The sequence below is a fragment of the Carcharhinus amblyrhynchos genome, chromosome 3 (assembly GCF_965287045.1).
Source record: "Carcharhinus amblyrhynchos chromosome 3, sCarAmb.v2.hapA, whole genome shotgun sequence".
Lineage (NCBI taxonomy): Eukaryota > Metazoa > Chordata > Chondrichthyes > Carcharhiniformes > Carcharhinidae > Carcharhinus > Carcharhinus amblyrhynchos.
The window spans coordinates 23,733,467-23,759,563 of NC_137326.1; the positions used below are offsets into that span (position 1 = coordinate 23,733,467).

The 26,097-nt window shown below is 41.3% G+C and overlaps 1 protein-coding gene across 3 annotated transcripts in view; it reads left to right on the top strand.

Moving 5' to 3' along the window:
- The window catches only part of hdac11 (histone deacetylase 11), a 133,868-nt gene that overhangs the window by 63,287 nt on the left and 44,484 nt on the right, over positions 1–26,097 (top strand). For all 3 annotated transcript variants that reach the window (XM_080182265.1, XM_080182272.1, XM_080182260.1), the window contains exons 8-9: positions 6,420–6,482; positions 25,953–26,049. In XM_080182265.1, the coding sequence (XP_080038391.1) occupies positions 6,420–6,482; positions 25,953–26,049 (160 nt within the window). The remainder of the gene's footprint in view (positions 1–6,419; positions 6,483–25,952; positions 26,050–26,097) is intronic.

The window sequence follows — 26,097 nt, forward strand, 5'->3', positions numbered from 1 at the left end:
ATCCCTTCAGGGCAGAAGGAGGCCATTCAGCCCATTGAGGTGCACTGACTTTCTGAAAGAGCATATTACCCAGGCTCTATTCCTGTAACCCCAAACATTTACGCCGCTAATCCCCCTAACCTATACATCCTTAGACACTGAAGGACAATTTAATATGGCCAGTCCACCTAACTCGCGTATCTTTGTACTGTGGGAGGCAACTGGAGGCATACACAGGGAGAACGTGCAAACTCCACTCACACAGCCACCAAGGCTGGATTTGAATCCGGGTCCCGGTGCTTTGAGGCAGCAGTGCTAACCACTGTGCAACCGTACCGTGAAATTTTGTATCTTGCTTTTTATGAAACAAAATGGAAAAAAAAATGACATTTATAAGGTGCAATTCGTTCCTTACATTTAGTTCTGACCCTATAATGCACTTCACTGATTATTGCTATGTTTATGTTATTGATATCTTTAAGCGTAAACTCCTCTATCTGGCAACAATCTAAGGGAAAAGTATGTTTTCCTGGATTGTATTTCTTTTAACTCTGCTTTGTTGAAATAAAACTAATATTAAGATGTGAGAAATATATCAATTAGTTCATTGCTGCAACACTATACAACCCAACTATTGAAGAAAACATTTACAAACCATTTATTTTTAATGTAAACCTTTAAAGGCTTGCATCCTGCATATTCTGCTGTCCCCATTTCTCTTTAATAACCTGTTTATCAGTGCAAAGCAAATGTTTAGGGGAGAAATTTTCACTCAAAAATGATGCAGGTTCCAAATGTTATCACTTTGCTATAAGCTAAAGTTAAATTGCCCTTCCTTTTCAATGCAGATGTGACATTTTCAGAATGTATTTATTGGCCTGGACATTACTGTGAGTGATGTTATCATGCCTGCATAATCTGTTTGTATTGAATTCCTCTCTGCTATATTAATAGAAGTACTGAAATATTCAAAATGAATAACTGTACGGCTCCGTTAAAAATCGTGAAGTGAGGAATGAGATTCATGTCCTAGAATAACATCGCTTCAAATTATTTCCAGACTTTTTAAAAATTGTGCCCTCATCATTCGTATGTCCACTTCTTTTCTTTTAGTCTGTGTATAATGAGCAATGATCTGAATCTTGCAGATCTTATTGAATGATTGCCAATTTAAGACTCAATTTCATCCTATTGTAACACCTTTTTTACATTCCGTACTTCACATTTGACTGAGGCCACTCGGTACCATTTTCTTGGCTATTTTCAGTCGTTGTTTGCGATTGCATTCTACTGTGATGTTGGTTTAGTCGCTGAGAACATCACCGTTGTGACAGATAGTGAACTGAGTTATGGTGATACCAGTAGCAGACTTGAGGTTGCGCTCAGCAAGGGAGGAAGTGAGACCCAGATCACCATCCAGACAAATTATTACCTAAATGGAAAGCAGATTCGAACTGCGTCTGTGCAGAGAACATAAGAACATAAGAAATAGGAGCAGGTGTAGGCCAACTAGCCCTTCGAGCCTGCCCCGCCATTCAATAAGATCATGGCTGATCTGTCGTGGCTCAGTTCCACATTCCTGCCCTCTCCCCATAACCCTTAATCCCCTCTCTCATCAAAAACCCATCAACCCGCGTCTTAAAAATATTTAGCGAGGCAGCCTCCACCACTTCAACGGGCAGAGAATTCCAGAGATTCACCACCCTTTGAGTGAAGAAGTTCCTCCTCAACTCTGTTCTAAACTGCCCCCCCTTTATCTTGAGGCTATGCCCCCTAGTCCTACTATCCTTTCTGAGCGGGAAGAGTCTCTCCACCTCTATCCTATCCATCCCATTCGTCATCTTATACGTCTCAATGAGATCTCCCCTCATTCTTCTAAACTCTAACGAGTACAAGCCTAATCTATTCAGCCTCTCCTCATAGCTCAACCCCCTCAACTCTGGCATCAGCCTAGTAAACCTCCTCTGCACTCCCTCCAAGGCTAAAATATCCTTGCGTAAGTACGGCGCCCAAAACTGCACACAGTACTCCAGCTGCGGCCTCACCAATGCCCTATACAGCTGCAGCAAGACCTCCCTACTTTTATATTCAATCCCCCTCGCGATGAAAGCCAGCATCCCATTCGCCTTCCTGACCACCTGCTGCACCTGCAAGCTGGGTTTTTGCGACTCATGCACAAAGACCCCAAGGTCCCTCTGCACCGTCGCCTGCTGCAGCTTTTCTCCATGTAAGTAATAATCCTTCCTACCATTATTCCTACCAAAGTGGACCACCTCGCACTTACCAACATTAAATTCCATTTGCCATTTCCTGGCCCATTCGCCCAGCCTATCTAGATCCTTCTGTAGACTCTCCCCACCCTCCGCACAATTTGCCTTTCCACCAATTTTGGTGTCATCAGAGGGATCTTGGTGTCTGTGTTCATGAATTGCAGAAAGTTGGTATGCAAGTGCATGTAATAAAAAAGGCAAGAGGGATGTCGGCATTTATTGCAAAGGGACTGGAGTATAAACATAGAGAAATGTTGTTGCAATTTTATAGGGTGCTGTTGAGACCACATCCAGAGTATTGTGTCCAGTTTTGGCCTCCTTATTTGAGGGGGGATGTGGTGGCATTGGAGACAGTTCAGAGGAGATTTACCAGTTTGATTCTGGGGATGAAAGGGTTAACGTATGAGGAGCGATTAAACAGTTTGGGCTTATATTCGCTGGAGGTTAAAAGGGTAAGAAGGGATTTGATCAAGGTATATAAAATGTTAAAAGGGATTGATAAAATAAATGTTGACCAAATGTTTCCTCTTGGTGAGGGGGTAACAGGTATAGATTGAGAGGCAGTAGATTGAAAACTGAGATGAGGAAGAACAACTTCTCGCAGGGGGTGGTGAATTTGTGGAACTCGCTGCCTCTTAACACAGTTGAATCTGAATCATTAAATGGTTTCAAGAAGGAGATGCATATGTTTCTAATAAAGAAGGAATAAAGGGATATGGGGAACAGGTGGGGAGATGGATTTGGGGTCAGGGAGAGATCAGCCCTGATCTGATTGAATGGTGGAGCAGGCTTGAAGGGCTGAATTTGCCTGCTTTTGCTCCTAATTCCTATGTTCTGATATTCCTGTCCTCACATATACATACTTGGTAACATTAAAAAATAGGAATGTGGAATGTATGGACAATGACCAGGAAAGGAAAGCTAGAGAACTTAAAGCAAGAAATGGAAAAGGAGAGCTTAAGCATCTTAGGGTTATTGGAGTACAGCAATAGGGGGATTGACATGTGATGGAATGATTATATTCAGTAGAAGATGAAAAATATGAGGAATAACAGTAATGCTAGCCAGGGAAGCTGCCAAATGTGTGAGAGAAGTGAGTTGCGAATCATACAGATGCTAGTGAAACTTAAGGGGCACCATTGGACATTACTATCATTCAAGTATATATATGCCCAAAAGTGAATATCCAGATGATGAGGTTAACAAAATACACAATAGAATTGAAAAGCTAATGGAGCAAGGGAGTGGGAAGAGCTATGTTATTGTTATCAGAGATTGCGGAAGGAAGTGACAGTGAAGTAGGACCATATGATCTTGGGGAGAGAAATGTGCGAGGCTGAAAACTGGTAGATTTTTGTATAAGAAATATTTTGTCACGGTGGCACAGTGTTAGCACTGCTGCCCCTCAATACAGGGACCCAGATTCGATTCCTGACTTGGGTCACTGTCTGTGTGGAGTTTGCATGTTCTCCTCGTGTCTGCTTGGGTTTCCTCCGGGTGCTCCAAAGATATACGGGTTAGCTTAATTGGCTATGCTAAATTGACTCTAGTGTCGGGGGAATAGTGGGGTAAAAATGCAGGGTTATGATGATGGGGGCTGGGAGGGATTGTTGTCAATGCAGGCTCGATGGGCTGAACGTAGGGATTCTATGATTCCATGAACAGGACTCACGGTAACAAGTATATGATTTAGGCATTAAAGAAGACAATATACATGGAAAATGTTTGGCAAAACAAGAAGATTTCAACTAGACTATCTAATGATAAAACAAAGACACAGGAATAGTGTTAAGAACTCAAAAGTTCAGCTGGCAGTCAACGCACATTCAGACCATAATCTTGTGAAAGTGGAAAGAGTACTCATGATGAAGATGCTGGTTTACATTTCATTCACACCTGTGTGCAATTTTTGTTGATCATTCCACTCTATGATCATCAGTTTCCTGCAGAGTACATGCCTGTAATATAAAAGATCAGTCTGAAGGTTGGGCAGATTTTAGAAATCAGCAAAGAATAACTAAGAAAAGAGAGAAATTAGAGGATGAGAGAAAACTAGCTAGACATATTAAAAACAGGTAATGGTTTCTGTAAGTACTTAAACAGGAAAAGAGTAGCTGCAATGAGTATTAATCCCTTAGGAGGCGAGGTTGGGGAATTAGTAGTGGGAAACAAGGAAAATATGGAAGTGTTGAACAGGTATTTTGTGTCTAGCTTCACTGTATAGAACACAAAAAATTCCCAAGAATACTTGCAAATCAAATTAACTTAAAGCAATCACAATCATGGGGTAAAGGTACTGGTCAAACTATCAAAATGAATGGTTTCACGTCCCTGGTCTTGATGGCCTGCAACTTGGGGTCTTAAAAAAGTGATTGCAGAGAGGGTAGGTGCCATTAGTTGCTATCTTCCAAAATCCCTAGATTCTGGAAAGATCCCAATGGACTGGAAAACTGCAATTGTGACACCACTAGGAGGGAGACAAAAAGCAGGAATCTGTATGCCTGTCAGTCTACCATCTGTCACAGGGAAAATGCTACAATCCATTATTAAGCAGATAACAGCAGGACTTCTTGAAAATCACCATGCAAGCAGACAGAGTCAGTGCTGTTTTGTGAAAGGAAAATTACGTTTAATTAATTTATTGGAGTTCTTTGAGGAAGTAACAATAAAAGGGGAATATGTAGATATTCTGTACTTGGATTTCCAAAAGGCATTTGATGAGGTACCTAAGAACCCTATGTTTTAGTGACAGGAGCCTACACATATCGTCAGTGTCGAGCATTGTATCATTTAAATATAGTCTCTTCCTTGTTGTCCACCACAGGTCTGTTATTGGCTGGTATTCTTTTAGTTTTTGTGAATGCTGTTTGCACTACCATTACATCCGTGTAACCCATTTCAGCTGTTTGTAAATCAAAATTCATTTTCAGCATTTTATCTATTTGAGCACAGTATAGATTCAACATAAATAACTTAATTTAGCAGATGGAACAATCTGGTAAAATATTGTGTATCAGTTGATCAGTCCCCGTTACTTGAGTAATTTTGTATACAATAAGACTGAATCTATCCTGATTTGACTCCTATTTCACTCTCATTGTTGGGTCAGTACAAAGGAAACCTGTGCAGTAGCCAAGATTAAAAATATTATACTGGGAATAGCTGGTTAATGCCGATATCCAAACTGCATAGAAATAACTGGAAGTTCTTCTTTGCAAGGGTGATCTCAATAAAACTATTTTATTTCATTAAAATTATAATTATTGTTCTCAAACCTAGCATGACAATAAGGTTCATCTTGTTGAAATGAACTAATGAGATTAGGCTGGATGAGAAGAAACCTTATGATGGGATAAGAGACAAGTGTCAGATGTGCTAATACCCAAAGATGTGCGGGTTAGGTGGATTGGCTGCGCTAAATTGCTCCTTAGTGTCAGGGTGACTAGCTAGGGTAAGTGCATGGGGTTATGGGGATAGGGCCTGGGTGGGACTATGGTAGGTGCAAACTCGATGGGCCGAATGACCTCCTCCTGCACTGTCGGATTCTTATGATTCAATGATCCACAATCATTTATAATTTTAGGGAAAATGCGGTCCATCTTGTTTATGGTTTGTAATGGCAGTGGTATGCTGTTAAACAGTAACCCAGGCCGCCAGTATTATACCTGAGACAGTACAGCAGTGAGCACTTGCGGTGCGTGTTAAAGGCCTTATGCTACAATATGAAATGGGGAATAATCCTGGTTCTCTTTTTAGTGGATATCTTCACAGTATTCATTTCTCTGTTAAGGTAGTCAGATATTTTAACCATTTTTGAAGTTTTGTGTGAGAACACACGTTTATGTTTCTACTTCTATAAAGCACCTTTCTTTCTTCTCCAAGTTTTTATTATTCCTTTTCTGTGCACCTCATGCAAATATATATCCTTGTTTCAAATCCAAGTGATCATCTGTGTTTCAAAGTATGTGGCAAATGTAGGAGTATTATTTATTAATTAGTATCAACATTCTATTCCCCAGCACCTTTTACTTATGTGTTCTCTGTACTTCTTTGATTAACAGTTTCCTAAATCTTTCAAGGTTTTAGTGTTATGCATGGTAATTCTAAGTGTGTAATTTGCAGCTACTCTTGTTTGCCTTGAGCATCACTATGATTGCGGTTTTGTTGCAGTTTTTGTTCGAGAGAGTGGAAGCAGTGTCCAAGGCTATGATCATTGATTTGGATGCACATCAGGTAATTACCCGCAATCATTTTTATATTGAAGTGAAAAATGTCTTCTCTTTTTCTTCCTTCTGTTTTATGAGGAAAATGTGTAATTGACTTGCTGATATAATTATGTTGTAAACATTTGAGTCAGAAATGGGCTGATAGGAAGCCAAATGATTTGTATTGTCGTGAAAGATATAGATAACTTGAATATTCTTCAGTAGGAGTGTCAAGTTTCATCACCTTATGAAATGATATAAGAAAATAAATGTTTCTCATTCAGTGCCACATGCTATTGTCAAACCAACTGATTGTCCACTCTCCAACATTAAGGATATTATTCAACTAGAAACAGTGCAGAAAAGATTTGCTACAATGCTCCTGGGACTTGATGGCTTGAGTCATAAGGAGAGGCTGGACAGACTGGGACATTTTTCCCTGGAGTGTGGGAGGCTTAGAGGTGATCTTTATGGAGGTCTATAAAATAATGAGAAGCATGGATGAGGTAGACAGTCAACGTCTTTTCCCAAAGATGGGGGAGTCAAAACTGTAGGGCATAGGTTTAAGGTGAGAGGAGAGAGATACAAATGGTTTCAGAGGGGCAATTTTTTCACACACAGGTTGGCGAGTGTCTGGAACGAGCTACCAGAGGCAGTAGTAGAGGCAGGTACAATCTTGTCTTTTAAGAAGCATTTAGACAGTTAAATGGGTAAGCTGAGTATATAGTGGTAAAAACTGGGCGACATGGACTGGTTGGGCCGAAAGGCCTGTTTCCATGCTGTAAACCTCTATTAGATTCCCCATACCAAAAATAGCACTTTGTGCTTCATTTTTCTCTGGTAGTGACTATATTGATTACTCACTGGGAGCCATACAGTGGTAGCTTGGATTGGACTTGTTGATGGAGAAATTTGATGGGGCCTCCAAAATGGACACAAAGTCAGTAGGCTGACCACTCTGGCTTCCAACTTCATTCTAATGCTGGCAATTAAACTGCTCGGCAACTTGCTTGTTGAAGAAGGCAGGTAATTGGCTGGCTGTGCACTCAGCTCGGCCTGTGGAGGATGGGAGTGGCAATCCAGCAGGTGTAGGAAGGGCTTAGAGTTTACATGTTGGGCCAGAAAGGGTTTTGCTACTTTTCCTAGGCCCACAAAAATTTAAAAAAAGACTCAGTTACATGGTGCTGTTTTGAAATGACTCTAGCAATCACTTCAGGTTTTGCTGGTGAGGCTGCTTGATGTTTGATATAATTAGGTGGACAACAGGGTCTTATGATCAGCAGAGCAGTTACGTTTGAATTTTTAAGAACTTTCTCGACAGGAGAGGGTGTGGCAGAAGGTATGTTCTTAATTCCCACAAATATTCCTATAGCATCTCCGCTCTGTAATTGTCCTAGAGGAGGTGCTGAGTTGAGGAACTTTCTTTGTAGGGAAAATAAAATACCATCGACGCTGAAAATCTGAAATAAAACCAAAACATGTTGGAAATACTCAGCATCTGAGAGGTGAGAAACTGAGATAATGGGGAGGATTTTCTGCGCAACCTGCTGCAGTGTTTCGCATTGGCGGGCTGTGAGATCTTCTGGTCCCATCATTGTCAACAGGGGTTTCCTGTTAAATGCTCCTCTTGCTGCTGGGAAAGCCGCAGTGTGGGTGCACTATCGAGGGTAGCGGAAGATCCAGCTAGCGGGAACGATTGGAAAATTCTGGCCAACAAGTAGATGATGAAAAGTCAAAGGCAAGTTATTGCAGATGCTGGAATCTGAAACCAAAAGAGAAAATGCTGGAAAATAGCAGGGCTGGCAACATCTGTAAGGAGAGAAAAGAGCTGATGTTTCGAGTCCAGGTCATCTTGCCAAACTGCCTGAATATTTTAAGCATTTTCTGTTTTCATTCTAACAAATTGTGCTCACAAATTATCTACGTTTTAACCCAGTCAGAGCAGGTTGTGGAATGACATGCTGAGACATTTTTAATTTCGATTATAGTTCACTTTTTTTTTCCTTTAGTTTAGTTAAAGCTCAACTTTCCATGTATCATGGAATCCTTACAAGGGGGCCATTCGGCCCTTCGAGTCTGCACCGATCACAATCCCACCTAGTGCCTATCCCCTAGCCCCACATATTTACCTGAACTAGTCCCCCGGTACTAAGTGGCAATTTAACATGGCCAATCAACCTGACCTGCACATCTTTGGACTGTGGGAGGAAACCGAAGCACCCGGAGGAAATCCACACAGACATGGGGAGAATATGGAAACTCCACACAGACAGTGACCCGAGCTGGGAATCGAACCTGTGTTCCTGTCGCTGTAAAGCAGCAGTGCTAAGTACTGTGCCACCATGCCACCCCTTTATTTATACCAAATATTATTTATAACAATAATGTTAAGCAGCAACCCATATTGGGAACATAATGTTGAACTACGAGTATAAGGAAGGCCACAGTAAAATTATACAGTGATATGGCCATGCAGCTTTGGTAAATTCTATTCAGAGGCAATATTCTAGCCATGGAAACAGTTCAGAGAAAAGTTGCAAAGGTGATTCATAGTTTCAAGAGGATTTATCAGTGAGATTGAACGAAAGAAACTGGGGTTTTAGTCTTGGGAGCAGATGGTAAATCCTGGTGTTCTCTTCAAGATGAACCACAGCATGGGTTGGCATTGATGAAAGAAGAATTTAGTGAGATGTTGAGAAATGCTACATATAATTAATGAGTAATAATTTAAAGGATAGTGGGAATTCAAGATTTAGTTGATTGTTTTTCTTTCCTGCTGAAGGTCTTGGCTAAAAAGTACCTAGGGATTTATTCAAAATTGTAAGAACTAATTCTGTCTTGATCTTGATTTTCATGTATACAAGAAGCTTTATCATTCTAACAAAGATCAAAGAGGGTCACATGGTGGCACAGTGGTCAGCATTGCTGCTTCATAGTGCCAGGGACCTGGGTTCGATTCCTGGCTCCCTGTGTCTGTGTGGGCTTCCTCCAGTTGCTCTGGTTTCTTCCCACAGCCCAAAGATATATGGGTTAGGTGGATTGGCTGTGCTAAATTGCTCTTTAGTGCTAGGTTAAATGCATAGGGTTGTGGGAATAGGGCCTGGGTGAGATTGTGGTCAGTACAGACACAGTGGGCTGAATGGCCTCCTTCTGCACTGTACGATTCTGATTCCATGATTCTATCACTTGATTTGTCTCTTTTTAATGCTTGTGTATGTTTTCAATTAAATCTTGCCTTATTTAGGTAGTATCTCTGGGTGTATTTCTTACATGGCATCCCTATAGGGTAGCACCAGTGTTGTGAGACTTCTTAATGTGTTTACCTGAGTCCAACGCTGGCATCTCTACATCATCCCTATAGGGAACAGAGGCCTTGTTTTCTGGGGTTGTAGGCCCCAGGATGATACAACGCTGAGACTTTTGGACTTCATGTGTTTTGGTTGGGCCTCAATATGAAATTATTTCTAAGCACAAAATCATTGGGTGGAATTTCCCCATCTTGGGACTTAGTCCAGTGTTTGAGCAGGAACATGGACTGTTTCCTGCTGTGAAAGCCAGCGGGAAAAACGTCCAGTCTTATGACCCCGACCTCATTAATTATGCAGCCAGTGTTTTGCATTGTAATCCTGTGGTGGGGCAGGCCTGCTGGCACATAGTCCCCACCATCCTATCTGGGTGCCAGATTGAAAAAGTCCCCTACATCACTGGCCCACAATTGAAGAAAGAAGGTAGACCTCCTGAAAATGAAGACAGATCTCCAGAAGCACTCTGAGGCTGGAAGATGAATCTCCTTAGAAAGTAGAAGGAGTACTCAGAATATTCTGAGGCTGGAAGATGGACCCCATCCAGGACACTGAAACTAGAATGTCCAACTGCTGGTGCTATCGCCACCCACTGCTGTGGCATTCAGGGGTCCAAGGCTGGTGTCAGCCTCTATCCTGAACTCTATAAGCAGCCTCAGGCATTGTTTTAAGGTGAGTCCTGATATCTGCACAGCACCTTATTCTAAGCGTGTTTCACACCAACGCGTTTTACCACTGGCGCCTTGGAGAATTGGGCATGGATGATCAGGCCTTCATCTGTATCTGAATGCAAATGAGATATGCAAATGAGGTTCACACTGGCCTCCAGTGGCTCTCCCAATATGCCATGAAGGTAGAAGATCCTACCCCAGCATAAAAATGATTTTGAGCCTCATGTTGAATTCTGATCCCCTCTCCCCCACTCACCATTAAATTTACTGGCAGGGGAATTCCACCCATTGTGGTTGCATTTGCTTTCAAAATGCGGTTTTTCAAATTGCATGAGAAGGATGAAAAGTAACACCACTGTGCCTTTAGCTACCTGATGCTGCAAGATTTATTTGAACCTCAATCTATGGGGTTCATTTGTTTGCAATAACTTGCTGATTGTAAATCACACCGTGTTCTACAGACTTAACCACATAGCAAGAAAGAACGTTTAAATAACAAATTCAGAAAGTTTATTAACCATTAAAAGGTAACAAGGCAGAAAGACAAAAAAATGAAGTGTCAGTCAACGATAATTAACTGTGGGAGGAGAAAGGTTAACTTCAACAACTGGACAGGCTCCTCACCACCCTCTGATGCTGGGGTGTGAAGGCTCCAAAAACATGGAAACCATGTAAAAACAACACTCCCCAGCCCCTCCTCACACCTCTCAATATGGCTGCTTGACATCCTTTTTTAAAAGCTTAAAACCCACCTTGATCAATTGTTGGAGAATGGGCGATTAGTTTATAAATTGTCAATAATGAAATAAGAGTTGGTTTTTTTTAGCTAATTATGCATAGTGTCTCAACTTTAAGACACTGGCTTCTCTTAAATGATATTTCTTACCTTGAGTTTGCCTGAGTGTTTGCCTCAGTCAATAATTGGTTAACGTAACTGTCACTTAAAGTTGAGACGTCTTGAATAGAAGGCTATTCATTCCTTCAGTCAGGATTAATGAAAGATCTGACAAGTTGTTATTTTGGCTTGCCAAGAAGGGAGCATCTTACAGTTCTTGCATCATTTTAAGAATCAGTATTAATAATCAAATGTTAATTATATAGTGTGTTGATAATTATAAAAGTTATTTTTTTGTGTTGTAGGTTATATTACCATACCAGCCTTAATAACACAGGCATTAATAAATTACTTATTCTTCAATAGTCTCACGAATAAGGCCATCTATTTAGTTTATGTTTAAATTTATTTATTAGTAACACAAGTAGACTTACATTAACACTGCAATGAAGTTACTGTGAAAATCCCCTAGTTGCCAGACGCCGGTGCGTGTTTGGGTACATTGAGGGAAACTTTAGCACAGCAAATCCACCTAACCAGCATGTCTTTCGGACTGTGGGAGGAAACTGGAGCACCCCGAGGAAACCCACACAGACAGGGGGAGAATGTGCAGACTCTGCGCAGTGACCCAAGCCAGGAATGGAACCCAGGTCCCTGGCGCTGTGAGGCAGCAGTGCTAACCACTGTGCCATATTTAACTAATCTAGCTGTATTCCAATAATGCAGGTTTGTTTTTTTTAATGGCTTTAGTCCATTTAGCGCAAAATGCTAAATAACACATAAAGTTAGACTACAATAATGATCGCATTAAAACTATTGATTTTGAAACTACCAACATGAGACTTGCAATCTAGAATTCCACATCTTCAATTGCCTTTCCTCCTTTAAGACATTTGGCCAAGTCTTTGGTCATCCCCTTGATTCTCTTTCTCTAACTTGGTGTTAATCCCCACCCCTCCCTTTGTCCCCTGTGCAATATGACAGGATATTTGTCCTTTGATTCGCTGAGTGATCAATGAGAAAAAAGACGGAGAGTTCAAAACTTGGGCATTAGCATAAATGTGGATTATTTCCAGTTATTTGCTGATACAGTATGCACAAATATTTAAAGAGGGAGATGAGAGGAAACTTGTTTGTTCAAAGCTGATTGAAATGTGCAGTGCTCTGCCTTTCTGATTGCTGTGATTGACTTAATACTGATTGATGATGATCCTACATTGATTGAAGCATTGAAAAGATGCTAGGTAACGACAGAAGAATAATACCATAGTGTATCGGGAGAATGTTGGATAATTTGAAAGAAGCCTGAGTTCAGTGCAGGCAAGATGCTGCAGGCACCAGCCTGCAGGTGCAGCAGGTGGTCAGGAAGGCTAATGGGATGCTGGCCTTCATAGCGAGGGGGTTTGAATATAAAAGTAGGGAGGTCTTGCTGCAGCTGTATAGGGCATTGATGAGGCCGCAGCTGGAGTACTGTGTGCAGTTTTGGTCGCCGTACTTACGCAAGGATATTTTGGCCTTGGAGGGAGTGCAGAGGAGGTTTACTAGGCTGATACCAGAGCTGAGGGGGTTGAGCTATGAGGAGAGGCTGAATAAACTAGGCTTGTACTCGTTAGAGTTTAGAAGAATGAGGGGAGATCTCATTGAGATGTATAAGATGATGAATGGGATGGATAAGATAGAGGTGGAGAGGCTTTTCCCGCTCAAAAAAGACAGTAGGACTAGGGGGCACAGCCTCAAGATAAAGGGGGTGCGGTTTAGAACTGAGTTGAGGAGGAACTTCTTCACTCAAAGGGTGGTGAATCTCTGGAATTCTCTGCCCGTTGAGGTGGTGGAGGCTGCCTCGCTAAATATTTTTAAGACGCGGGTTGATGGGTTTTTGATAAGCGAGGGGATTAAGGGTTATGGGGAGAGGGCGGGAATGTGGAACTGAGCCACGACAGATCAGCCATGATCTTATTGAATGGCGGGGCAGGCTCGAAGGGCTGGATGGCCTACTCCTGCTCCTATTTCTTATGTTCTTAAGATGGGCTGAAGGGTCTTTTGATAAAATTTTAGGTTCTGATGGAGCAATCAGAAATAACTTCCCAGTGAAAAAAAAGACATTGAACAATCTTTGCCTTGAGTTAAACAATATCAGTCATTAAAGTTCAGTTCAAAGATATGATGCATTTATATTGTTTACTGTTTTGGAAAGCATTAACTGTGCTCCTGAATAATGTTTGTTTTTGTTTTGTTCAGGTTACATTATTGAAATATATTTTAATACAAAGTTAAATCAATGGTGCAGCAGTTGCTGAGTTTATGCATAATTTGACCATACGTTATGGAGAGGACAGATTTAAGTGATAAAAGTGAAATTGTTGATATTTTGCCATGTCAATTTTACATTGTGGATAGTGGAACACCAACAATCAATCATCCAAAAGAAATTTGAGCAATAATATCACATCAAATTATCATTTAATCATTTGCTTTAGCTTTTATACAGTGCAAAACACTTATTGTCTTAGATAGAGGTCCAAAATAATATTTTTTGTAGATTGCATTATTGATGCCTTTGTTTTTCTCCCCCTTTTAAATTGGGTTGTTAATTTGTTTAATGTGGTCCCAAATGAGACTTAAAAGAACTAATGAAGTCTTTTGCAGAGTAATTTACTTGTGTCCTTTGGAGCAGCCACAAGAGTGAAAGAGAAGTGTATATATCTTGACATTCCAAGCTGCAGTTCAGTAAATTGTTTCTGAACCAGTTAGTTGGGGGAGTTGGTGGCATTACTGATATTGTCATTGGATTAGTAATGTAGAGATGCAGGGTAAGACTGCGTGGAGCTGGGTTTACATCCCACAATGGCAGATGGTGAAATTTGAATTCCATAAAAACCCAGAATCAAAAAAAATCTGATGAATCCATTGTCAATTGTCATAAAAACCCATCTGAATCACTAATGTACTTTAGGGAAGGAAATTTGCCACATGACTCCAGATTCATAGCAATACAGTTGGCTCTTAACTGCTCTCTGAAATGGCCTGGCAGCTATTAGAAACTAGCAAGCCACTAGTTTGAGGGCAATTAGGTATGGACAACAAATTCAGGCCCAGCCAATGGCACCCACATCCAATGAATAAAAAGAAGCTTTTTTTTGCTTGTGTATTGTATTGATTTTGGGTGCTAATAATGTGAAACTTGATGACAGTAGCATTGATGTGCATTGGCAAGAGAACTATCAGGCACTAAGATTGTTCACCCATTGCACGTGGTATGTCATAATGTTGTAGGGAAACATTTGTAATATTAAAGGGTTGGACATGACCGATTTGGTTCACTCCATATGGCTGAGCAAGACTTACAGGAACCAACAACATCCTGGCCATCATGCCGTAATGAAGCTGTTCCAGCATAGCTACATTGGCAATGTGAAAAATTACCCACTATGTCCTGCCCACAAAAAGCAGGACCAATCCATTCAGGCCCAGTATCATCATATTAGCCTACTCTTAGTCATCATGGTAGTGGAAGAGGTCAACAACAGTGTTGTAAAGTGGCATTTAACTGCTCTCGGGTGCTCAGTTTGAGTTCTGCCAAGGCCAGTCAACTCCAGATCACATTACTGCCTTTGCCCAAATAGGGACACTGATGGTTGAATGCCTGAGGTGTGAAGGTGAATGCCCTTAATATCATGGCAGCATTGGAGCTAGTGTGACGTCAAGGAGACCCAGCAGAACTGAGGTCAGTAGAGTTCAGGGGAAATGCTTACACTGGTTGAATACATGCCTCACAGAAAAGTGGATGGTTGTGATTGTTGAAGGCCAATTAACCCAGCTCTTGGACATCCTGTAGGAGTTCCTTAGGGATGTGTGTTAGGCCAAACTATTTCATCTTCTTTATGGATAACCTTCCCTTCATCATAGAATCAGAGTGGGACTGTCCACAGATGTTTGCACAGTATTCAGCTCCATTTGGAATTCCATAGACATTGAAGCAGTCCATACCAGCATAAAGCAATACTGAACAATATCTTGGGCTGCTAAATGACATTTGGCTTTTGTATCAGAAAATGACCTTACTCAGCAAGAGGCAGCATAACCATTTCCCTAACTTTTAATGACAATATTGTGATTGAGTCCTCCAATGTAAACAATGAGGGCACCATTGGGAGCTTACTTGGAATAGTTACATGAATGTCATGATTATGAGAGTAGATTAGAAGCTGAGTATTCTATGGTAAGTGGCTCAACCCCTGGTATCTGAATGCCTTTCACCTGCATGTGATGACTGCTCTCCACTTTTCTGGTTAGGCCTAAATTCAACATCCAAGGAGCAACATACATTCATAACAAATTGGTCTACTTCATTATCATTTCATCTGTGAGCTGAAACATTCATCGGCCCCTGCATATTCACTGCCCCATGGGATAACTGCATACTCACTCCCTTCTACAACACCTGCATATCCACTGTCACCTGAAACACCTGCGTACTCACTCCCCTCTGCAACACCTGCATATCTCCTGTCTCATTATCACCTACATATCCACTGTCTCGTTAACACCTGCATTTCGCCTGCCTCAATAACACCTGCATATCCACTGTCTCAATAACATTTGCATCTCCATTGTCATATTTGCACCTGCATATCCACTGTCTCATTAATAATTGCATATCCACAACACTTACATATCCATTGCCCAACTACTATTTGAATATCCACTACCCATTGCAACACCTTCATCTCCACTACACCCTGTAACAACTGCATATCCACTCCCTTCTACAACATCTACATATCCACTGCCCTCTGCAACACCTGATCTGTTCCTTCCTCCAACAACTGCATATCCACTATCCCTGCAATATCCGCATATCCACTTCCCCGCAACATCTGCAAATCAACTAAAATCTGCAACACCTGCATATTCACTGCTCATTATCTCCTGTGACTGTCATATTAACATCTCCAAATCCACTCTCATTAACACCTGTGTATCCACGGTCTCATTAATAAATATCTACAGCACCAGCAACAGCTACATGTCCACTGCTCAGTTACCACTTGCATTTCCACTACCCCCTGCAACACTTGTGTATCCACAGCACGCTGTAACAACTGCATATCCACTCCCCCTGCAACATTTACATATCCACTACCCTCTGCAATACCTGATTCATTTGTTCCCCAACAACTGCATATCCACTGCCCCTGCAATATCTGCATATCCATTCCCCTGCAACATCTGCATACCTACTACACTCTGCAACACCTGCATATCCACTGCCCCATTAACACTGCATATCCACTGCCCCATTAACACTGCATATCCACTATCTCATTAACACTGGGTATCCACTGCCCTACTGCACTCTGTAATATCTGCATATCCATTGCCCTGCATATCCATTCTTCTCTGCAAAACCTGTATATCCACCCCTGTGCAACACCTGTGTATCCACTCTCCTCTGCAACAGCTGCATTTCCATTCCCCTTTGCAACACTGGCATATCCACTATCCCTGGAATAGCTGCATATTGACTCCCCACTGCAAAATCCGCACAGCCGCTGCCCCATGCAACACTTGCATATCCACTGCTCCTGCAACACATGCATTTTTACTCCCCCTGCAACAACTACATATTCACTCCCCTCTGCAAGATCTGTATATCCACTCCCCTCTGCAACTCCTGCACATCCAGTCCCCCGGCAACATCTGCACATCCACTGCCCTAGCAATGTTCATCCGATAGTAGCGATACTTCAATTGCAAGCAATAGAAGAGCTATCTTCAAAAAATAAATCAAAGACAAAGGTTTAATAAAGAAACTTCATTACTCCAATGCTTCGGGCCACATCCTGGGCCATACAAGCTTTCTACAATTCACATCTGCTTTTTATTTATACTGGGTCAACTAGTTAGCTGACCACCACATCATTTCGCCATTAGTCACAGTGTCTAGCGGATCACCTGGTCAGCTGATCCTCACTACCATTGGTTACATTGTAACAGATCCAACGTTATCTTTGGTTACATTATAACATGCAACATCTACATATCCACTGCCCCAGCAAGCTCTGCATATCCATTGCCGCATGCAATACCTGCATATCTGTATGTCCTGCAACTACTGCATATCCATTCCCTCTGCAACTACTCAATATCCTCTCAATATCTACATATCCATGTCCCTAGCTGCATATACATTCTCTCTGCAACATTTGCATATCCACTGCCCTCTGCAACACCTCCATGTCCATGGACCTTGCAACACATGCACATCCACTCCCCTCTACAATACCTGCATATCCACTACCCCCTGCAACACCTGAATATCCATTGTCTTCTGCAACAACTGCATATTCACTTCCCCTGGAACATCTGCATTTGCACAGCCCCCTGCAACTCTAAAGATGTGTGGTTAGGTTGATTGACCATGCTAAATTACTCCTTAGCATCAGGGGAATTAGCAGGGTAAGGCTATGAGGGTAGGACCTGGGTAGGATTGTTGTCAGTGCAGGCTCGAATAGCCGAATGGCTTCCTCCTGCACTGTAGGGATTCGATGATTCCTGCATATTCACTCCACTCTGTACCAACTACATATATACCGCTCCATACAAGAGCTGCATATCTATTGCCTGCAGCAACGCCTGAATATCTAATCCCCAGTACACCAACTGCATATCCACTGTCTCCTCCAACAACAGTAAGAAGTCTCACAACATCGGTTGAAGTCCAACAGGTACATTTGTTAGCAAAAGCCACTAGCTTTCAGGGCTCTGCCCCTTTGTCAGTTGAGTAGGAGTTCTATTCACAAACAGTGACGTGCAGTTAGGTAGATAAGCCATGGTAACTGTGTGGAGCAATGGGGATAGGGCAGGGGTAGGTACGATAGCGAGTCAGTGCAGACTCGACAGGCCGAATGGCCTCCTTCTGTACTGTAGGAATACTATGATAACTGCATATCCATTCCCCTGCAATATTTGCATATCCTCTCCCCCCTGCAATACTGGGCCAAAATTGTAGAACTCATTACTGAACAGAATTGTGAGAACAATTTGAATACATGGGCTGCAATGATTCAAGGAGAATCATCGCTATCTTTTGAAGGACAACTAGAGAAGAGTTATAATGTGAGTGATTCAGATTCCAAAAAGAAACATTAAAAAAAAGAATGTAAAACACCCTGGCTAAAGTGGCCACAATTATTGTTATCTTTTCTGGGTTTTAAAGTAAAAGGTCTTATCATGTAGCAGGCAGAAGGCAGACAGCAGGAACCAGTGGCAGAACATTAGCCTGACCAGACAAAAAGGACATTTGTTTCCGCAAGGAACCAGTCACTCAGCAGGGGTTAGAAAGGAAACTATAATATATGACACATTTAGTTAATTGCTTGAAATACACAAAGCACAACATGTGCCCAATTCCCTTGCCAAGTAAACTCTTTATCAAGTAACTGTGTGTCAAAACCTTTGAACACAATGCCAGACACACCAACCTTGAAAACCTGCAAAAGCTGATGAACAACTTTGAAAAGCTGACAGTGCGAAAACTGAGCAATAACTTAAACAATCCTGACTATAAACCTGTAACTTAGGTCATTGCTTTAGGGTGAGCAAGTATGTTAAAGACTACATTGTGATGCTGTAGGATTCTAAGATTGTTGCCAATGTTTGGGGATCCAATTTTATTAATTATCCCTTTCTTCCTGAGAAAACCAAAACCCAAACTTCTTGCCAATAGCACAAAAAGAAGCCTGTTGTCATTTGCCAGCGTGCCTACGCAATATTCCATTTCTTGTAGTGCAGGGAAAACTGGAGTGCATTTTGTGGTGGAAATCTCTGAAGGGGAAATGTGAGCCTTGAAGTTGTGTGACTTATTTTCTCAGAAAATTTAGCCTTCTTAAAAAAATATTTTTTTCTCTGCGTTTCAGCGTCTAACAAAATTCTGACTGTGAAGTCAGTCTGGTGGCTTACAGGCTTTCAAATATTAAAATAAACATCCCTGGTTTTCCTTCTATGGAACGTAGCAGTGAACAGTCCAAACTAAAGGAGAGAATGGAAAATATAGTGGCCTCCTCTGCCTCCAAATTACTAGCCTTGGTCTTTGTCAGAGGTTGTGTAAAAGGTTTATTCACTTAACAAGAATGTTTCCAGCTGCCCGTCCAGTAAATATTGCTGTTCTAATATGTGCCCATGATATTGCCATCTCTCCCCCTCTTCAAGGGTAGTATGAATTTAAGGGTGACTGGGATCTCTTTAAGGCCCGTTGATAACAAATATCTGACCTTTTGAACCTGTTGTGCTTCTAGTGCCACTGAATTATTTAAGTGAGCTGAGCTTGTACTTTTGTGCAGTCAGCTGTCTGCACTGCAGGTTTGTGTGGTGCCCAAGGTCCATTAATGACCTCCTGGTGTCAACCTATGCTCAGTACTGGATTTCAGTGATTATGTGCAGTTACATTATTTACTGTGCTGGTTCTCGATAATGGAACTTTGGTTGTGATTTTTAAAAAACATTTCTGACCACAGCCTTAAAGAAACCTGTGTGCACTCGAGCACAGATAAAAATATTGGTTTGAGTATTGGCTTTGGTCGCAATCAATGAAACAAGTGCAAATTGCATCCACAACTGGGCCCATTTTGAATTTACAGGGCTCTACATGTGACATATGTGACGTTTCTTGGGCTGCATCAAAGAGGTGACCAGTGACCCCCTCCTCCCTGGGGGATGTACTTACCTGCGTGTTTCTGGTGAGCATTGCTCACCTGGTATGTGTCCGTGGCCATCTGTTGGGATTCACCAAACCAAGGTACTTGGATAACCTTCCAGGGGCGTAAAGGCCTGATGAATATATTTAAACATATTCAAATGAGGATCATGACTTTGAACTTCTGGATTCCCCTTAGCTCATTGGCAGGGGGCTGGGGACAATGGGAATGGGAAATCCCTGGTGTAAACTGCGTTTTGGGGCTCATGTGGGATTTCCCAACCCCAAAAACAGGAAAACTGAATCTCCCACCAATGTCTTTGAACATTATGCAAGAGATCTGGAAACTTGGTTTGTGCTTAATTTGTGTGTAATGTCTCGTGATATTTTGTGCCGTTACCATTAATTTTGGGTGACGTATGTAAGAAGAAAAGCACAGCTGAGCTGAAACTCCAGGTCTGTTCAGTTTTAACAATGCAAGGTGGGAGATGTAGCTAAAACAGTTTGGATGTGGGCAGTAGGGAGACAACAGTCTCAAAGGGCCAAATGGCCACCTGTGTTGTACTATTTATTCTATAATTCTATAACTGTGAATCTCCTGCCAATGTTTCTATCTTCTTTAACAATGCCCTGGTGTAAAATATATCCTGAGATATATTTCACTTTATATCGAGGTTGAATTTGGTCAGTTTATACAGTTAATACCCAATAAGATTTTGGGTAGATGCTATACTTAATCTAAACCTAGCTGTTTTGTAAACAGGGTAGAATACAAACTCCTGCATCATTAAACAAAATGCTTAATGCATAACATCAATGAATCAGAGAATCTGTATCTGTAAGTACCTTGTAAATATGTTGCAGGATGTTCAGGGGTAAATGGGTTTAGCCACAAGGTACAGCCAGTTTGCTTTGTAAAATACTTCTGTGGTTGTGTGACATAATGCAGAGATTAGTTTCTTTAAATCATGAAAAAATGCTCACTATGTTAGTTCAAGATGTGATTTGCAAATCATCAGTCTGTTTGTGATGTTACAGCTCCATCATGTGGTTGTACTTGTCTCAAATTGCTAAATGTTTCTATTTGTAAAACCTCCTCAAGATGCCGATTGAGTTAGCATTGGTTGAGATTGAATAACAACGAAAAGAAAATTGCTAAAATAGTATGTTGTTGGGTGTGATACTTCGCAAAGTTTAGTTTCAAAAGTACATGGCAATCAAAATCAAACAGAGTCTTTAAAGTGTATTGTTAAGTGCTGATGATATCTGAATGGCTCGCTGTATTATACTGTTGGCATGGTAAAAAAAAATGCTTTTTTTATGCATGTGGACAAGCATGCACACATACTTTATGCAGATAAACTATTTTTAAATTAAGATTCAAGAAATCCAAATGTGTTTTGATTATAACTGCACAGATACTAGTATAACATCAGATTTCTGTCATTCAAAAACTATACTTAGAGATTCCTGTTTTGGTTTGCCGCATTTCTTGGTGTATTTCTGAAACTGAGTAATTTTATCACCAACACATAATTGGGATTTTCTTTTTAACTGTGTTCTGATTATTAAATGAATCCGAAGTTAATATTAATTCTTCAGAACCAGTGGGAGGAGATAGCAAAGAAGGATAAGATCTCAGAGGGATTGCAAAAACAAAAATCAGATCTTGACCAGTTCAGTTTAAATTAATACACAGGAGCTTAGCTGACTTCTACCGCAAAGAGGAGATGATAAAATACAGGGAAAATGCTTGAGGTGCCCTTGTTATCCTGGCATTATATCAGATGTTGTGTGATTTTTGCTGTGGCATCTATACCCACTAGTGGGATGTGATTAATGAGTATTCTGAAATACCTTGCGCAGCACTTCATACTGTGGTAAACACAACAAGGGTTGGAATTGAAAGAAGCAGTTTATTATAGTGTAAATAATGAAGTTTTATTATGTAATAGTGTGGAAAGTAAAGTACACATCTCACTGTTAAATGGATTAGGGAGACAGACTTCCTAGGCATTAAAGGTCAAGAGAAACTAATCCATATCCTCTTCAAAAGGAACACCTAATCCCACTTATCTTATTGTCTACGTCTGTCTATTCTCTATAAGCCGTAAGAAGGAGGAGCAGAAGTAGTCTGCAAGGCCCCTTGATGCACCATTCAGTAAGAGCATGACATCTACCTAAGTCCACGTTCCCATCCTACATCTCTTAACTCAGTCCTGAATGGACTCAATAACTAAACATGCTCTGGGATGAAGAATGCTTGGTCAGGTTGAACCTCGCATCTCCAAATTTGTCTGTTCCAGTGCCGTCCTGACCAGTTCCCCTATGTTGCCTGTAGATGTCAGTTCTTTCTGTCTTCTACCTGTATCCTTTCCTGTACCATGTTTGATGCACCCATTGTACCTGTCCTTGTTGACCAGGACTTGTAGCAGGCCAAAGAGGTTTTTTGTTTTTTTACTCTCCTCACAGCACTGCACAGAGTAAATTTACCAGGCTCTTGCTTGGGCTGGAGAGTTTTAGTTATGACAAGAGATTGGATAGACTGGGGTTGTTTTCCTTGAAGCAGAGGAGACGGAGGAGAAACGTGATTGAGATATAAATTATGAGGGGCGTACATAGAGTAACCCAGAAGAAACCTTTCCCGTTAGTGGAGGGATGTCTAGGGGGCATAGGTTTAATTTAAGGGACAGGAGATTTGTAACCATAGGACTGTAAGATATATGCCATTTGGCCCATCGAGTGTGTCCCACTATTCAATCATAGCTGATATGATTTTCATCGCCATTCTCCTGCCTTCTCCCCGTAACCCTTGATCCCCTTATTGATCAAGAACTTATCTACTTTTGTCTTAAAGACACTCAATGACCTTGCCTTCACAGCCCCCTGTGGCAATGAGTTTCACAGATTCACCACACTCTGGCTGAAGAAATTCCTCCTCATCTCAGTTTTAAAGGAGTGTCCCTTCACTCTGAGGTTGTGCCCTCGAGTTCTAATCTCTGCCACTAGTGGAAGCATCCTCTCCATCCATCTAGGCCTCTCCGTATTCTGTAAGTTTCAGTTAGATCCCCTCCACAAAGAGGAGATGTGAGGAAAATCTTTTTCACCCAAAGGGTGATGGGACTCTGGAACTCACTGTCTGAAATTCAGAGACCCTCATAATATTTAAAAAGTATTTAGATGTGCACTTGTGATACCAAGGTAAACAAGGCTATCGGCCAAATGCTGAAAAATTGAATTATAATAATTGGGTACTTTACCTGGGTCGAAAAGCCTTCTTCAGTGTTGACTTTATGACTCTACGCGATCAGGAGATGTGGGAGTATGATATAGGCCTCATTTGTCCCATGTTCCTGCCTTCCTTTTGTGATGCTGTCCCAAAGATCCCAGTGAGTCCAATTCCAGGGGAGCATCCCACAAATTTGTGTTAAGTGGAGCTTTGTAGTAACTGAGGAGGCCCAATTCCCACATTCTTGCATCTCCGTGTAACGCGGTATATCTACAAAGTGCGGCCTTTGTCAAAATCGACAGGTTCAAATACCAACGAATGAAACACAGGAAATGTGTGGAAATCTTTAATTGATCACACCATACCATGTAACCTGATTTTTCAAAAGACCAAGAGTTCATTTCAGAAAAAGTTGGCAATCCTTCTCTGCTTGGCGTGCTGTTTTTGGCTGTGTGTGACATAGTCCACCATGCTTTCAATGTAGTTGAGCATGTTTTCAGTTTTCTCACACTGCAGTGCAAAATCCCACAGCACCTAGACTGTTTGCAGCATTAGCTGGGGAAGCGAGTGGCTGAGTGAATGGAGCATCCATCATTCTCTTCAGGATCATCTTCCTCAGTTGAATAACATAGGTTACATTATCTGTCAGTTCTATCACGCAGTGTGCGGCATCAGCCACTGCCTCATAAGTCTCCCATGTTTGCATCTGTCGGACTTTTCGTGCTGGTTTCTCTCAGCTGAGTGAAAACTTAAGTATCACATCATTGGGTTGTTTGGCCTCAGCCTGCTCCTTCTTGTTTTTGATGTCTTACGCTATTGTAACCTGTTTGCACCAAGCGTGGAGGAAGCAGTTGTCAATTGTGGCTTCTGTTATCATCTTCCAAGCACTTTCCATCACTGACAAGGCCTCTGATATAGCTGCATTCTACTGCTGCTTCTTACCGATGGCCTTGATAACATAAGTGATCATCTGCTGATGGTAGTGGATTCTCAGTTTGCAAATCGCCCCCTAATCCGTTGGCTGGGGTGGTGGGAAGCAGCAACAGAAGTTTTACCCTCTTCATGCCAGCAATGTTGGGGTGCGCGTGCTGGTTGTATGTAATGATGACAATCTTCATTTTCTTTTGTTAATTTATGTCCACTTTCCTGATCCAGGCCTTAAAAATGTTGATGGTTTTGTTATGTTAGCTTCCTACTGGCAGATTTCCTTACCTAAAGGACATCAGTGAACCAGATGGTTTCTTCTGACAATCGACAATGGTTTCATGGTCATCTGTGGATATTTAATTCCAGACATTCTTCATTGAATTCAAATTCCACCACCTGCCATGGTGGAATTTGAACTAGGTCCTCAGAACATTAGTTGAGATTAATAGTCTAGCGATAATACCATTAGGCCATCGCCTCTCCTTGCTTTAATTGATAGAGTGATAATATTAGGATATCTAAGCAATGTTGAAAAAGCACAACACCTATTCCAGTCAAATGTAATGGGTGTTATCTTGATATTCATGAAGCAACATAGCTTCTTGGATTTTCCTGTCACAGGAAGTGGCAGCTTTTCACGCCATCCATGTTGGCGCAGACCATCACAGTTCATTGCTCTACATTCCTCCTGACCGATAGACAATATTTTTTCCTTTCTCGCAGGTTGAGCCATACTCGCAGGCTTTTCACGTTCTTTCCTGGGGGAGCTCATCAATATCAAAGGGTGGCTTGTCCAGTGCTCCATGACTTTGTGTTCATGTGGTCCAACAGCGCTACAAGTGGTTAGCACAGTCTTGGGACAAGCCCAAGACAAATTCAGCTAATCCGGAGTTATTGATGTGGAATTTTGGCTTATCACGGGCATCGTTTTGTGGGATTTGCTACTCTGTTGGTGGGACTGATTGACGACTTTGACGTAATCTGAATTTTGTGTCATCTGCGCTTGACTCACAATGATTTCCCTGTCACCACCATCACCACGGGGACACGTTAGCTGGTGAAGGAGTTAAAATTTATCCTAAAGTGTCAGATTTGGCAACTCTTTTAGGGCCATTGTAATTGTTGCTTATATTAAATAAACTATATTTTTCACATGTCATTTAGTATTGTCTGCTTATGTTTATAAATAAATACAGTCAAGTAATTTTTTTATTATTCATTCGTGGGACATGGGTGTCACTAGTTGGCCAGCATTTATTGCCCTTGAACTGAGTAAGTGCTAGGCCATTTCAGAGGGGCAATGATATTGCTGTGGCTCTAGAGTCACATGTAGGCCAGAGCAGGTAAGGATGGCAGATTTCCTTCCCTGAAGGACATTAGTTAACAGATGTTTTTTTCCCGACAATCGACAATGGTTTCATGATCATCAGTGGATTTTTAATTCCAGATATTCTTTATTGAATTCAAATTCCACCAACTGCCGTGGTGGGATTCGAACTGGGTCCTCAGAACATTAGTTGAGATTAATAGTCTAGTGATAATACCATTAGGCCATCGCCTCTCCTTGGCTTAATTGATAGAGTGATAATATTAGGATATCTAAGCAATGTCGAAAAAGCACAGCACCTATTACAGTCAAATGTAATTTTAAAGCAGTAAGCTGAACACCCTGATTGTCTCTGGAAGCTTCAACAAATCAGAATGCAATCAAGAGTGCTCTATGCTTCAAATGTACTTCACTGTTAAGCTAGCAAAAAAAAACTTAATCAGCAATGTTTTTATGAGTCCTGCAAAGAACAATTTTCTGTTTAAAATACTCATCAATCTTTTCACTCTTAGGGGAACGGACATGAGAGAGATTTTATGGATGACAACAGAGTCTATATTATGGATGTTTTTAATAGATACATCTACCCAGGCGATGGATTTGCAAAGCGTAAGTCAAGTTTTCACTGTTAAATTTCAAATGTAATTAGTGCCGCAT